Source organism: Pagrus pagrus, assembly GCF_965226575.1.
Source record: "Pagrus pagrus genome assembly, chromosome: 19".
Taxonomy (NCBI): Eukaryota; Metazoa; Chordata; class Actinopteri; order Spariformes; family Sparidae; genus Pagrus; species Pagrus pagrus.
Window position 1 is genome coordinate 11,366,230 of NC_140203.1, and position 15,525 is coordinate 11,381,754.

The following is a 15,525-nucleotide window of genomic DNA, read 5'->3' on the forward strand; positions in this document are numbered from 1 at the left end:
GTTATTTTGTAAATTCAACGTTAAGTGGAGTAACTGTTGACTAAAGCTTGTCCTGCACACACCAGAGTTTCCATTTATTATCATGTATTGTGTGGTTGCATTTTGCTTGAATGTCACGTGATGAATGGACTGCATTTATGTATGTATTTTATCCAGTTGGCTATCTTTATTACAGTAATATTTCTAAGGACATGATGTGCTCATATGACATTTGCTCATGCTGAAAAATGTATTTAGACTGGTGGACTGTTCTGAGAACTGTTCAAAAACACTACAGAAACAAATAATTATTTACAAAGAGCTTCTGGCAAATCTTTAACAATCTAATTTAATTGAATGCAAATAGTATATGGAACTAAAGATTATTAAAAAGAAAGAGTATGCAGTTCAAAAAATCCCTGCATTTTCATATTTGGTACGCATGACTATGACGACACTTTAGGGAAAATGAGCGTAACGCATTGGAAAGCCAAAGGAATGCATGTTTTTTGTGTATAATCATGATGTGTCGGTTAAATAAATGGCAAAAATCATATGAAGAAAAAGTGAAGTAAATGAGGGTAAATAGAGCCGATAGATTAGCCATAGATCATTTCATGTGGACCATCAAGTATCATAGACCTAATTTTGTAATGCCCTCTGCAATGCTGTAAATGCAACAACGAGCATGCAGGGATACTGGACTGCTTACATGTGTACCAGGGCATGTGCCAATTACACAAAGCAACTCACACACACATGCATGCACATACGCATACATGCTGCCTCACATACACAGTACCGTCGCTACTAGTAACACACTGCCCAAACAGCTTTAAACTTAAACAAGAGTGCACAGGCATGAACCACTATTCCCACTGCTGCCATATAGTCCCCAGTGAGAGTGCAGTGCAACACCAGCAGCAAACATTGCTCTGGTACCACAAAGGTTTCACCCAAGGCCAAACCTAAAGTCAGCATCAAACCAAGAGAGTGTTTAAGTGTGCGCACGGAAGCCATAACCTTTGCTGAGTTCTAAGAGCCCCGACACAACAGGCCGATAGTCGACATAAGCGTCTATGGCCTTAGTTGTAGCAATATGTCCCGCACCGTTGGCATTGGTTGGCCCTCGTCAGCAGCTATTTGGCCGATTGAGCACGGAGGAGACCATCATTGAGAGAAATAACTCTGATTGGTGAAGGGAATCAACATGTCGCTGCACCCATTTAGTGCGGCTTCTCCTTATTTTTCTGTTTTTACCTTTTACCTTTTCATCACTTTTTGCTTCTGTTGTCTTTGCGGTGTGTTCTGAGCGAGTGAGTGCCTGAGCCCTTCGTCAAGTGTCGTTGGGCAAGACACTGAATCTTAAGTTCTGAGAGTGTGTAAATGAGTGAATGAGATGCGAATTGCCAAGTGCTTTGTTCATTGGAAAAGTGCTATATAAGTGCAGTCCATTTACCATTTGAGTGCAGTCCAAGAACACCAGAATGTTCTTAAGGAAACGTTTAATGATAGAGGCAGGTATTCAGCATCCACATGTACAAACAAATTAGAGACAAAATAAATTGCACTGCATTGCATTAGAGGTGTACAAGTGTGTGTTTGTCTTTGCTTGTATGAATACATGGTCTCATGCTCTGCTCTAGTGATTCATGCTGAATAAAAATAAAAATAAAATAAAACTTAAGATTTACAACAGCAAATATTTTTTTCTTCGGCACATTTCTGAATATGGTCCCTGGCTTTTGTGTTTTTCTCTTTATTTCTCCAGTTCTCTTGTGCTTGCTCATCACATTCCGTGCAGACGAAAGCAGACAAGTTAGCTGTCCCGTCCCAAATATAAAAAAATGATGGACCTTAAGATCAAGTAACAAAATGAATTTCCACACAGCAAAATGTGTGCTTTTTTTTTGACTTGGATGATATATTTATGTTGGCTTGATTATTATCAACACAGAGTGTTTGACCTGACAGACTCTCTTTTATATTACACTATGTCCTGTTCTGCAATGTTGGCTCATGCTGGTGCAACTCCAGGCTACACTCAAACATGCCCCCTCTAATTGAATTAGTTTAGCCCCTGGAAAAGTCAAGCTGTGGGAGACTTTATCTTTGAGGAGAGCAAATACACAGAATAGATGGAAAGAAGAGAGAAACAGATATTGCTTTGCAGCGAGGCAGCGCATGAATTTCCTTTTTGTAGATTCTGGCTATTATACCTTAGGTAATCCAATGCACAGAAAAGTAATTGCACTTCTTGATCAGGCCATACTGAGAGGCATGGTCACGCAAGAACAAGCAAAAACAAAGAGACAAGTTGCAAGACAAGATCCGACTCAAGTCCAGCTGACTAGTTACTAATATTGTAGCCACTGATGATTTAAAGACCAAAGACACCTGCAAGAAGACAGCATTGTAGGCATGTTTACATTTTGTGATGTTAGTGTGCAGCCCCAAAAAAGTCTCAGGGAGAAAGTCAAGGTGGATGACTCAGCGCACAACCATGGCACTTTGAATCACAGGTTGTGATTTGTGTACAGAGTCAACGTTGATTTTCTTTTGCAAGTCTATCTAGGCTAAAAACTGCAAACCAGTGTCAACAGCCAGCTACTGCAAACACTTTTTGAACAAGACCTCACAACTTCACTAAAAAAGCTGTTAAATCCTTAGGTCTCGATGGAGCAGCTTCAGAAGTGTTTGCACTTTCCTTAACTTTCAAGCTCATTAATTAAATTCAAAACACCCAATCACTGTACTGGACTCATACCATCCTAAAATATTTATCCAGACTACACTTAGAACTCAAATGCCATTGTGACATGACCTGCTACCCACATGGGCACCTTCATCACCCTATCAAAGCACCTGCAGGCCTTGATTGAAGACTCCTTTGCACTGTCGCACAAAGGGCAATATGGCCTTTCTCTGTGGTCCTAGATAAAAGGTTAAGTTCTGCAGCACAGCAAGCCTACAACTAAGGTATCTAGGTCTACACCTTTCTAGGGCACATGGCTTCATAAGGACATGACAGAAATTCCCTAATCTAATTGTTTAGGTCTCAGTCAGAGGGCTCTACAGTCTTCTGATCTGACAATGGAAGATGAGAAACCTTCTTTCGGTGTGTTCCCACAGAAAAGGGAAGCGATTATCGAGATAACAGACCAAGTCCATGCAAAGATGGGCAATGCCTAATTCATGTATTCACCCAGGTTGAAAACTATTGACAGTGATTCTGCCCTGATCCGGAGCCCCTTCCCAGCAGGAGAAGTCAGAGATTACTTTATATAACTTTTGGATTTAAAAAGTGGACTGATCTTCACTCCCATTTATCTACCTGACAGCATTTTTGCAGACGTGACCTCCAGTGTCAGGCTTTTATATACTGTGTTGACTGCAGCTGACTGGAGCTAAAGGGAGAATGTACTTTATGTTATGAATGTACCAAGGAGTGGGGGGGAAAAGAGAGAACAAGAGAGTGTCTGGTGAGTGCTGAGCTCATTGAGAGGCTCAACTGAATTTAAACATACTCTGAGTGCATGCCGGTGCTCGCTTGCTTACGGCTAATGTATGGTACAGTGTTCTGGCTATGTGAACAAACACTCCTGCCGGTGACGCTACTAAAAACAAATGATCCTGCAGTCAAACCCACGCGAGTAACGCAAGGCTTTTTATATTACCAGGTCATACACAGGTCAATAGAAGTGTCCCGAAACAGATTGTAGAGGTTACTTCATATACAGATTGAGTGATATATCCAGGATCTACCCACCATTGATGTTTCCACATCCTGCACTAAACTCAGGGGTAAAGTATGCTGCTCAGAAACATATGTTACCTTTGTGTCATAATGAATCCTTTGGTTCTATAGGTTAAATCGGGCCACTCATCATAGTGTGATAACAGTTTAAACATGGTTTTCGCCCTGTTCCCAATTAGGTGCATGCTTGATTCTTTCTGACCTCACGACTAATTGCTATGCTGTGTTGTGCACAGAAGGATCAAACAGAACACATGGTGCAGATGTTACCCAGATATATGATTGCCCCATCACTTAGAACTTAGTGAGTGGGATATATATGAACATTAAGAATGACAGGGACATTAATAAACAGCATATTTTTTGAAAGCGGTTATGGCCAGCATCATGTGTAGGTCTCACTTGATGTGGTGCAATAATTTCATACGTGTGTGTACAGTATGTGATGGATAATATCCAGTGATAGACATGACTTCTGGCGGCCATCCAGACATCATAACACCACACTTTCATCTGTAGCTGATTAGATATGATATGTAACTGATCTCACATGCAATTGATACTACAAAGGACTTTACTTGAGTCGCAGACAAGGTGTCACGTGATAAGATTTCATCACTGGTGCCTCTTTGTGCATCCAGACATTCTTCTCAAGACCCCTGTAGGAAGAGAGGTTTTATCTTGGCTCGCGCTCAAAGTCAGGCACAAGGCACTGTAATATGCCTTTCAAAGGTGTTATGATACCACCAGGTGATTACACATGGAAGCATGTGCTAATGTATGTGCCTGCCACTGAGAGCAAGAGGAGCGTTGGCGTGTGTCTGTGTGTGTTCCCTCCTTCACTTATGTGTGTGCAAGGCTTATGTGTGAGCATGCATATGGATGTGTTTCCGTTCTGTAGCTGCTTGTTGTTCTTGGCTGAGAGATCCCAGATGAGAAAAGCAGATAAATTTAAGGAAGTAGAGAAAATATCTTAGATTGAGCCTGCAAGAACAACAAACAGAGCAATACTCCTTTCGTTAGCGCAGCAGCTGACATGCATTTGAGGTTTTACTGCTATTCAGTTTACACCTACAGCATTGTTGAGCAAACAAATGCAACATTGTGTGACCTAAAGGAGGTACTTTGAAAGGGAGAGGAGATCATTTTAAAAGCAAATGCATGTATTTGTAGCAGATGTCTGTGTTGCTACAGTCAGCTCACATAAACAGCCACATTTTCATGATGCTGATACATCATCAGTGAAACTAAACTGAAGTAGTAACATTTATATAACAAGCCTCCCTGACCCCTGAACACTTACCTGAATCACAGCTTCATTGCATCCAATTTACCCCCGAAACTTTACTTGTACCATGGTTCATGTCCTGTGCATGCGCCAACATATTAGAGGTGCAACGGATCACAATGCTCAATGCTCAATAGGGTTCAGATGTATTGCGGTTCTGAGTCATGGATTAGATCATTTTCTGGATAACCATATACAAATACAACTTTGTAAAGCACTTCAAGCAAGGAACTTCTATAATGTTTGCCCTCCAACACTTTCCTAGTGGTTCATTCTACAAGAAATGAGCTAAGATGTTTCCAGCAGGCACTTTAGGATGCTAAGCTAATGAGCATCTAGCTAACAACAAGCTCTGAGTTGTCATACCAAATTTTACAAAGGTGAAGTATGTTGTTAACATTGCACTACTGCTGATAAGCCGCTAGATGTCAGAATCTATAAATTGCAGCTAAGCCATGCATGCAAACCCAATTCTGAAATCCATTCTGTCAGATAAGTCCCAAATCATTCTTTTATGTTTGATACTGAGTATCAAACATAAAACTGAGTGGCAGAGAAATTCTAGTGAGTGCACCAGACATCCCATGACTCCCTATGAGGACTACACTATTCACTCTGTCTGCAACTCATGAATGGTTCATATTAGGAAGATTACGCAAGGCCAACATCCTATAGGGAGCGGATGGGGGGAGTGGGGGGTGATATGAAAAGAAGAAATTGTTGGTAAAAGATGTAAAATCAATGAGCAGAGAGAGGGAATTAAATTTTATGGGTCAATAGAATATGTTGCCAAAACCTTCATGGTTTAAAATATTGACACAACACTAAAACTTAGTCTACTAATATCAAATTGAAAATAATGATCTTAAAATTTCCAATGAACCAAAATTGTCTCAGGAAACACTTTTTTTTTTTTTATTGTCATATTCGAAAGATACCTCCCAAAAGGCAAAGCAGTGTCAGAGTATACTGGTGCCTTTTCTGGTACATACAGATGGTCCTCACTGTGTTGACTACCTGAGTGCAGAGCTACTTTTCACAATAGGGCTGCACGATATGGTAAAAAAAATCAAATATATATATTGAGATCATTTTCAGAAGTATTGTGAGTTCGATTAGATTCACAATCAGTGGGAGGATATTTTTTGCATCACTGTCTGAGGTCAGATCTTAACTTGACGTCTGCAGAACAAGATTTGTAGGCCAGGGAATATCTGCAGCACTACAGTACTTCATTATAATGCTGTTTTGTCACATATTCCACCTTTTAACAAAAAACTGAACCTCCTACGATTTGGATATTACTCTTGGCCATATTGAGATTTTGATAATATTTTGATTAATCGTGCAGCCCCATTTCACAATCATCTAGAAAGTGTGGAGGACAAAAAACATCAGCAGATCTTGAATCTCCTTTTAAGAGGAAACATGGCGGAGTTCTCAAGCAGAAGCAGACTTGTCAGCAGAGTAGCTAAGGGATGGATGGGGGGGATATAAGGCAGCTGAACCAGGGTAGAGTCAGATTACAGAGGGGGTGTGGGGCAGCACTGATGCTGCTGGAAGCTTCTTTTGGGTGGGAGGTCTCTTCACATCAGCTCCGTGATAGGTTTTGACTGAATGACAGCTCTGAAGCCTACGTCAGGAAGAGGATTAGCCCATGGGCTGGGGTACCTCAGAGGGATGGGGTCAAACTAGCCCAATCCTCCTACGCTCTCTCTTCATACTTTCTCGACCCCCTAATGTTCTCCTACTTCACCTATTGGCCCCCTTGAGCATAGCAATGATTTACCCCCAACTGGTCCAACCTTCAACCCCTGCGTCTCCTCTTCGCTTCACCCTTCTTACTCCCCACCATAATTTACTCTGTCACCCTGACCTCCCAGCCCCTAGTCATTCCAAACAAACCACCACCCATGGATGAAGCCAAGATGTCAGTTGTCCTCTTGCTCTGTTTGCCCCGGCTCAGTTGAAGGCCAGTGGCCTGACAGTGGGAGGTCAATCACCCCCTCCTCATCAAGACCTCCATCACTCTATCCAACCCCATGGAAACATGTTGCAAGAAGACACAGCCTAATGTGTGGTCAACAAAGCATTTTGGCAGCTGGACCAAAGTGATCAAACAGAGCACTTCACATTGGATTTGTGGCATGCCAAAACATCTGAGTGAACTTTGCTCTTTGCTCCACCATGTCAAAGGCTATGTTTGTTATGACACAGTGAGTGTGAGGGGGCATTATCTTAGCCATCAAACTCACATCAAAAAATATAACATCTTTGACTTGTGGTTCTCCTGTTGGATACATCTGTTGACTACACACTGGAACCAGTATGCACTTCACGTATGTGGTTTGAGTAGTGCCATGCAAACAGACCCAACGGCATAATAATACACTCATACGCTGCTTCTCCTGCATCAGCGTCATAAGTTACATATGAAAGTTCATGTTCATGCATTGATCAATAACTGAGAGTAGCTTAAAACATTGGGGGGGAAAGCTTTCCCTTCAGCATGTTTTCTCTAGTGCTTTTTTAATCTTCTCATTAGCTGCGTTTCCATCTATCTTGTCAAGCGACTTTGAAGGGACCTTTTGAAATGGTGCATTTCCATCAACTGTTTTGGAGCAACCAAACAAGGCTACGCAAAGCTTAGTTAAAGAAGATGGTGGTATAGGCTACATCATGTAAAGCTTTAATAAACAGAGTAGAAGAAGCAGAGGTTGTAGACTGGAAACCAGTTGCTTGCCAATTGCCAATAAACCTCAAAGAAGAAGAAGAAAAAAAACACAGTTTACGACGGAATCTGGAGATTAATCCGGGAATAGGAATCTAACAGGAATACTCAGGAAAAATGCTGATAGTGCACACCTCCAGAACATTTCAGGAAAAGGTGTTTTCATCTCGCATTAAGGACTTTAACTCTTTTTTCAAAATAGGCATTAACAACCACATGCGAGTCAAAAAACTATTTTGTTTTGTTTTTTCAAATTATGCCATTGATTTTCAATAACTTTTTTTAATGAAATTCTTCAAAATAAAAATAAAAATGAGTGTTGATGGAAACACAGCTAGTATGTTTTATGGAAAATGCTTTTTTAAAAAAAACAAAACCTTTTTTGTGTGTTGTAACACTTGCTGAGTGGAACACACATACTTACTTGCTGTAAAATGTCTCTGACCATCCAACGGAGACAAGATCCCATATGCTCTCACAACAGAAAATGCTCAGCCAGTGCCACTGACCACTACCACTGGAATGCAACCACAGCTAGTGAAATATACCACAGCTACGAAACTACCTACAGTACATCAATAATCACTGAAGTGTGCCAAACCCCCCAAATAAATACATCCCTACTGCAGACAGCATACCACAGACACTGCTATTCAACCAGGAAGTTGTGTACGGACATGGAACTAAGGTATCATCACTCCATCTTGCATAACATGCATACTCACCCTTTCGCCTCTTATCAAGCACTTTCCTTCTCATGTGAACCACGCTGACAGCACGATAGTGAGATGGCATAACACGCAGCAGTGCCATGTATAGCACAATCTTTATTGAGTCAGCACATTCCATGAAAGCAAAGCACTAAACTCTCACCACAGTGTGCAGATAATACCTTTAACAAGCCATCTGTTTGCCTTTGCTTCATGGAACATGGGAAAAAACAAATGTGGGCAACGATTGACCTGTGACTTAGGAAACAAATGTTGGGCTGCAGATTTGAAACTGCAGAAGCAGTGGTGGCTTGCTAGTGCTCCTGGGGGTATTGAAAAGGATATCTGGTATTACAAGAACATATTTTTGTGGATAGTTTCCACAGACGATAAACATCTTCTTACTGGCTTGTCCAAAAACCCCTAATTACATCATACTTAAGCAGGAAGCTAAACAATCAGAGAATCAGCAATTCTCAACTTATAAAAGAAAATACTTTGGGTTAAAAACAATTGTTTCTAACCAAAGCATGTCAAATCTTTTGTCTGGCTTTCTTCAACTATTAGGGGGAAATGTCGGTCTTTCTCAAACCATGACAAAAACCAGACTTTTATTCTATATGTTATCTAGAGTTTTCTCAACTCAGGAATGTCAGGGAGAACATGAGAACTGAGTTTTGGGTCGTTTCCTGACATAGCCAGTGAGTGAGACAGATGTAGAACTTTGTGCACTCATACAGAAATTTCCACCTACCAGGTCACTCACCTGTCTGTATATCGGCGGGTGGGTTCATTCAACATCAGACCGTGGGGTGCATGGGTGAAGGGTGGCTGGCGCAACAGGCGGTAACGTAGTGGTTGGCAATGCCTACAAAGCGTGCAGTCCGGCTTGGACGCCAAGAGAGTGGCATCAATCTCTAGGTGTTGCTCCATCGTGAAAAACTGTACCCCGTACACCTCTTCCTCTATGTCCAGCTTCAGAGTCAGTGGGGTGTCACAGAAGACATTACTGGGGCCCAATGAAATGTTGTTCCCACTGACAGTCAGTAGCAAGATGTTGTGGATAGCTGGTAGTGCCGTTTCCTCAGGGCTGAAGAAGGTGACCCACACAGTCAAGGAGTCCGGGACCAGCGGGTAGGGGAACTCCAGTTGAAGCATGCAGCCCTGGAGAGGGCATTCGGACAGGCCGACAACACCTTGCTCGATCCCTGCATTGGGGCTCCAAGTGCGCACACTTGGCTCACAAGCCTGCTCCACATCTGGAGGACCTGTGGGATAAATTATAAATAAAGACACAGTGTCACACACATAAAATAATAAATAGACCTCAAATAATTCACAGTAAATATAAATCACAAATACGCAAAAGCAACCTGGCTGTTATAATGAATGATTCTTGAATTTATATGCTACAGCTCCTTGGTAAAGTAAATCATGCAGGTAATAATTTAAAATTTGTATTTAATATTATCCATAAAGCTAATAGCATTTTTATGAGAGCTGACAGATGGATAATTTGCATCAGTGATCATTTTAGTGCATCTGCACTTCTTGCTACATCAAGGTAGAGGTGAAACTGAGAGTTCATTGTGAGTCCATCTGCAGAGGAAAGGCAGAGCTGAGGTGTGTACCTTCTGAGAGGGGCCTGTGCAGGGTTCTCACTTCAGCACAGTCATTACAACCTCTAACAGTCACACTCCAGCCATATTTGGAGTCCACACACAGCTAACTCGCATTATCCCAAGTGACGTACACTAACATTCATCAAGCACTTTTAGAAGCCAGCAAGCAGCAGACACTATGTTCTCCCTCGATTTCCTTTTGTGCATTTCCAAGCTGGCAACCAACGAAGCCATTTGCTAACCTCATTTCTGGGCACCGTGCAAAATTCCAGTGTTTAATCAAGTGAGGACTGAATACGGTTTCCAAGCCACATTATCTCAACACATTTATTATTGTACTGTAAGTGTGTGTGTGGCCAGAGTGGAGGTGAATTAAAGAAAACGAGAAAGAGAGACGGAGAGAACGAGAGGGAGAGAGAAAGAGAAGGGGGGGAGCTCGGCTCATGTAGTCCTGGCTTTCTGGGTAGGTTTTCATTGAGTTTGCAAGGAAAGGAGCTGTAGCCACTGAAAATATTTTGTAATGTCAGCTGTTATGATGGGCCCTACTCCTGGTCTGGCGCTGTTGCTAATGTGGTTGGAGATTTAAGAGGAGACAGAATAAGGGTGTCATCCACTATGTAACCTAAGGCAATGTAAACTGTATTTCAAAGATGCAGAGATGTATCTATGATTGGCAGTACAAGCTGTGCACAGAAAACAGTTTGAAATCCAACATTATTATCTGCTTAATTGTAGACAGAGCAGCTGTTTGCAACAGGGAATCAAAATTTCATATGCATGTCTCAGTCCTCCAAACTTCACCGCAGAATACAGGCCTCCCGAAAATGCACATCACATGCCTACCGCTACATAAACAGCCCAGCTCTGAAGTGTTTGACCTATAATTCCCTTATAGCAGGGCGAGGGGGGCCTCAAGGTGACTGAACCAACCAAACCTAAGCTTTGAATATGAGCCATTCATTCTCTGTTGATATGCTGATCCCATGTGGGCATAAGTCTGTCTTCGAAAACATCCATTCTAGGAAAAACTGAGTGGAATACATAAGGCATCACCGCAGAGTAATTAGCATTAGATACAATGTAAGCCATTTTTCCCGTACTCTTAAAGGTCAAATTGGTTAAATTTGTAACATAGTTGATTGCTGAGTCTCATGATGAGCTGTTAATGAGACTCAACAATCAAATATCTTACAAATTGGACCTTTAAAGTTCTTCACTACCCAATGAACGCATGACAAATGTGACTGAAATTGAAAAGGCTGCATCTCACTGGAACTTAGGGGATCAGCATTGGTATCTTTAATGGAAAGTAAGGTCACAATTGCCTCCTAGAGTACAGAGATTACATGTAAAAGCCAGGTGGATGATGGGCCTCCATTATACACTAAATCGAGGTGGTTGGGGAAAAAAAATGAATCAATTACAAAATCCCTTATTAGAAAAGTTTTATATTCTAATAACGACTTCAGAACTGATGATAATGGTTGTGTTTGAGGGCACAACACAGCATTGTTCCTGATGGTTTGGGAAATGGTGTTCAGACCAGAAACAGCCCTTTGACATTGGCCAGGGTCTTGTTGTTTCAGACGCCAAAGAAAAGATGAATTATGATCCAGGAAGTCTGGCTTGAGTAATAGATCCATTGGTTTTTATGGCTTATCAGACTGGACAGCAGCTTATGATGCATTGGACAGGGACAGGATCTCACAGCTATGTAAAATATTGTGAAAGTCTTATCATTCATTGTGATGACGGCTGGGAAAACAGATAAAACAAGGTGTTCATGTCATCAAGTAATCTACCACAACTGCGTGCCTGTAACACAGACTGAAGCTTCCAGGTCGGAAAAGTGAAGCCGAAGCAGAGGGGCCTTAAACCAAATGACCAGCACAGGGTAACTCCGGAGGTTGCAAGAAGTCAGATTGTATGTAAGCCTATGATAAAATGGCCCTACATGAATTATTACCCAAGTAAACAGTTTCTTAATGAGTTTATGGTCTCAATTTGGTAGTTTCAAGTCCTTCTTCAATACCGCATGATGTTCATTTTGTAAATTATGGCCCCATTTGGAGGCGTGGCTACCTTGTGATTGACAAGTAGCTACCACTGTGTGCTCTTGGATTCTCAACCAGATCTACCAAGGTCACCCTCATAATGCCAAACTTGAGGCAACTAATGGGTCCATCTACTTACATACACTGCATGTATTTGACTGGTAGTGCCTGCTGAATGACATTTAATTGCATTGCAGAAAAGTTAAGCCTAACATCCCATAATAACTCAACAACAGTACTGTACTAAATTCACCTCCAACCAACAATTATGTGTTTATTCAGTTATCTGATAATGGGGCACCATCACAGAAGTGGGAATTCCACAGTCAGCAACTTTCTTTCTTTGTTATGCACATAAAGAAAATATACAGATATATTTTTCTAAAGCAAGGATTATCAATGTTTGATACAACTTAGAAATTTCAGCTAAAGAATGGCTCGTTGGCAAAGTATAACATGATAGACGCTGGTGCCTGCCCACTATCCAGTCAAAATCCTTCTGCTCTGGAGTATCATACTGATCCACAAAAAGTGCAGGGAGCCGGATGAATAAACAGACAGGGATATGTCCGGGCATGCACGCTTTATGCTTTCTAAGAAGTGTCTGGCTCTGGCTCTCACTATCGATGACTCACTGTCACACACTGCTACACACTTCCTCACTCAGAAGGCAGACATCAACCCCCTCCAACGCTTTTGCCCTGACACACACACAAACAGAGAGACACTTCACAGACACGCTTCATGAAGGCAATAGACACTCAACGGCTTGGGAACCAATGTCACATCACGTTGCGTTCAGGGTACTTCAGAGGTTAATCCGTCATAGCTGTTGTCAGCCAGGGTTTGTTTTTATCACATGGAGCAGTTGACACACGTGCTACTATTGGGTACTGATTTGACTGATACAGAAATGTACAAAAACAGGAACTGTTCGGTGGCAGTGTAAATGTTGTGAGATTAAATAATAATAATAATAATAATACATTTTATTTATAAGCGCTTTTACAGATGCTCAAAGACACTTTACACTTTTAAAAAAAAAATCATGAAATATACAGTTAAAAACAGTAAGATACAGTAAAAACACAGAGAACAGTATAAAACAAGCACATCAAGATTATAAATTAAAAGCTAATTTAAAAAGGTGCGTTTTGAGCATGGTTTTAAATGTTGGGAGGTGTGTGCAGGTACGGATAGGTATGGGGAGTGAGTTCCAGAGGGAGGGGGCAGCGATGGAGAAGGCTCTGTCTCCCCAGGTTCGGTGCTTGGTCCGTGTAGGTGGGGAGAGGATGTTTCCTTCGGATGAGCGGAGGTCGCGGGAGGGGGTGTGGTTATGAAGTAGGTCAGTGAGGTAAGGGGGGGCTAGGTTATTAAGTGCTTTGTGAGTGAGGAGGATGATTTTGAACTGTATGCGGTGAGTGATGGGCAGCCAGTGTAGGTCACGGAGGACGGGGGTGATGTGGTCTCTGGAGCGGGTATGGGTGAGCAGGCGTGCGGCTGAGTTCTGGATGTATTGCAGTTTCTTGAGAAGTTTAGATGGTGAGCCATGGAGGATGCTGTTACAGTAGTCCAGTCTGGATGTGACAAATGCATGTATGAGGGTTTCTGCAGCAGAGAAGGTGAGTGAGGGGCGGAGACGGGCGATGTTTTTCAGGTGGAAGAAGGCGGTCCTGGTAATATGGTTGATGTGGAGGTCAAACCGTAGTTTACTGTCAAAGATGATTCCTAGGTTGCGGGTGTGTGATGAGGGTGATAGAGTGCAGTTATCGAAGGTGAGGGAGAAGTTGTGACTGGCTTTGGTGCGGGAGGCAGGGTCAATGATGATTATATCCGATTTGTCACTGTTTAGTTGAAGATAGTTTGTTTGCATCCATGATTTAATTTCGGTGAGACAGTTGCTGAGTGTGGAGTGGGTGGTGTTGGTGATGGCTTTGGTGGATATGTACAGTTGGATGTCATCGGCATAACAGTGAAACTGAAGGTCGTGTTGACGGATGATCTGGCCAAGGGGGAGGATGTAGAGAATGAAGAGGAGGGGACCAAGCACCGACCCCTGGGGGACACCTTGTGACAGGGGAGCAGTGGGGGAGGTGCAGTTGTTTATGCTGATGAACTGTTGTCGGTTTGTGAGGTAGGAGCGAAACCAGGAGAGTGCTGTGCCGGTGATGTGGAGAGAGGATTCCAGACGGGAGAGCAGGATGGAGTGGTTTATGGTATCAAATGCAGCTGTGAGGTCGAGGAGGATGAGGATGGTGAGGTGTCCGGAGTCTGATGAGTCTCAGCTACATCAGACATTAGACCAACGTCTCAAGCATGGCCAGTTGTGATCTTGCTAGGTCGATTGGTTGGTCAACACGCTCTTATACGACCCAATTCTGGCTGGTGTTTCTCCGGTCAAACATCGGAGCAGCGCAATAGCGTATTTCTGCTTAACCTAGAGATAAAATGCTAATTTTCTTCCCCATCGTCCAAACAATAGGTTGAAGGATAAGTAGAATTCATTTCGATCAAGATTTTCTGTGGTTGCCTACAGCAGCATTCCTTGGCAGGTAATAAGAAAACGCTCTTTCTCTCTCTTCACTTGTTCGTGTTATACCAATGGATAACAGTACAATGAGTGATACGTTAAACACAGAGATCCCATCAAGATAACAAGGAGGACTATTCTCAGTACTCGTACTCATTCCCTTCTTTCCTTTTTTCTGCCCCAGTTTTATCTGTTCAAGACCAAGGGACAGAAAGTGAGCGTATCTTACTTTGGCACACAGACTCTTTACTGGGGTATGACCGTTATGCAGGATATGAGAAGGCATTGGCTCATTAATGAAACTCTAGATTAGGTAAAAATACTACTACTACACAGGAATTACCAAGTAAAATGATGTCATTATCGCTGTAAAAACTAATGTGCTTTGGCATATTTGCTGCAGTGACAGGGTTGTCTGGCTGTATCTAGAAGTGTATCTAGAAAGATTTTACTCCAAATTCTTCATCTCACATTATATAGCAATTGAGGATGAGAATTTCTTTTTGTTCCAATCCAATCCAAGCTGTCCTCGTTTGAACCGTAGATCACCAGCATTGCATGAATTGAGCCCTCTGTTCTCGAATAATGTGGAGCAGACACAGAACTCTGCGTGGCATCACACAAACCAGCCGGGCTTGACACTATAAAGTATTTCCTCTATACTTCCAATAATGTCTTTGACCTATACATACACACATGTGCTTGCTGTTAAGATTTACTAGTAGAGTAAATCCATATTCCCACACAAGCAAACATTTGGTAAATCCTGTAGTTCGCAAATGCATATGAAGAGCATTGATTTGTTCGTGCACCCCCACGTGCACAAACGAAATAACAGGAATTTGCTTAGAGCT

General features: G+C 42.1%; 1 protein-coding gene across 1 annotated transcript in view; it reads right to left on the bottom strand.

Annotated features, from left to right (window-relative positions):
* The window catches only part of pappaa (pregnancy-associated plasma protein A, pappalysin 1a), a gene marked incomplete at its 5' end in the record, with an annotated part of 98,451 nt that overhangs the window by 60,311 nt on the left and 22,615 nt on the right, over positions 1-15,525 (bottom strand). The window contains one exon of the mRNA XM_084383238.1: positions 9,232-9,733. Coding sequence (XP_084239364.1) covers positions 9,232-9,733 — 502 coding nt within the window. The remainder of the gene's footprint in view (positions 1-9,231; positions 9,734-15,525) is intronic.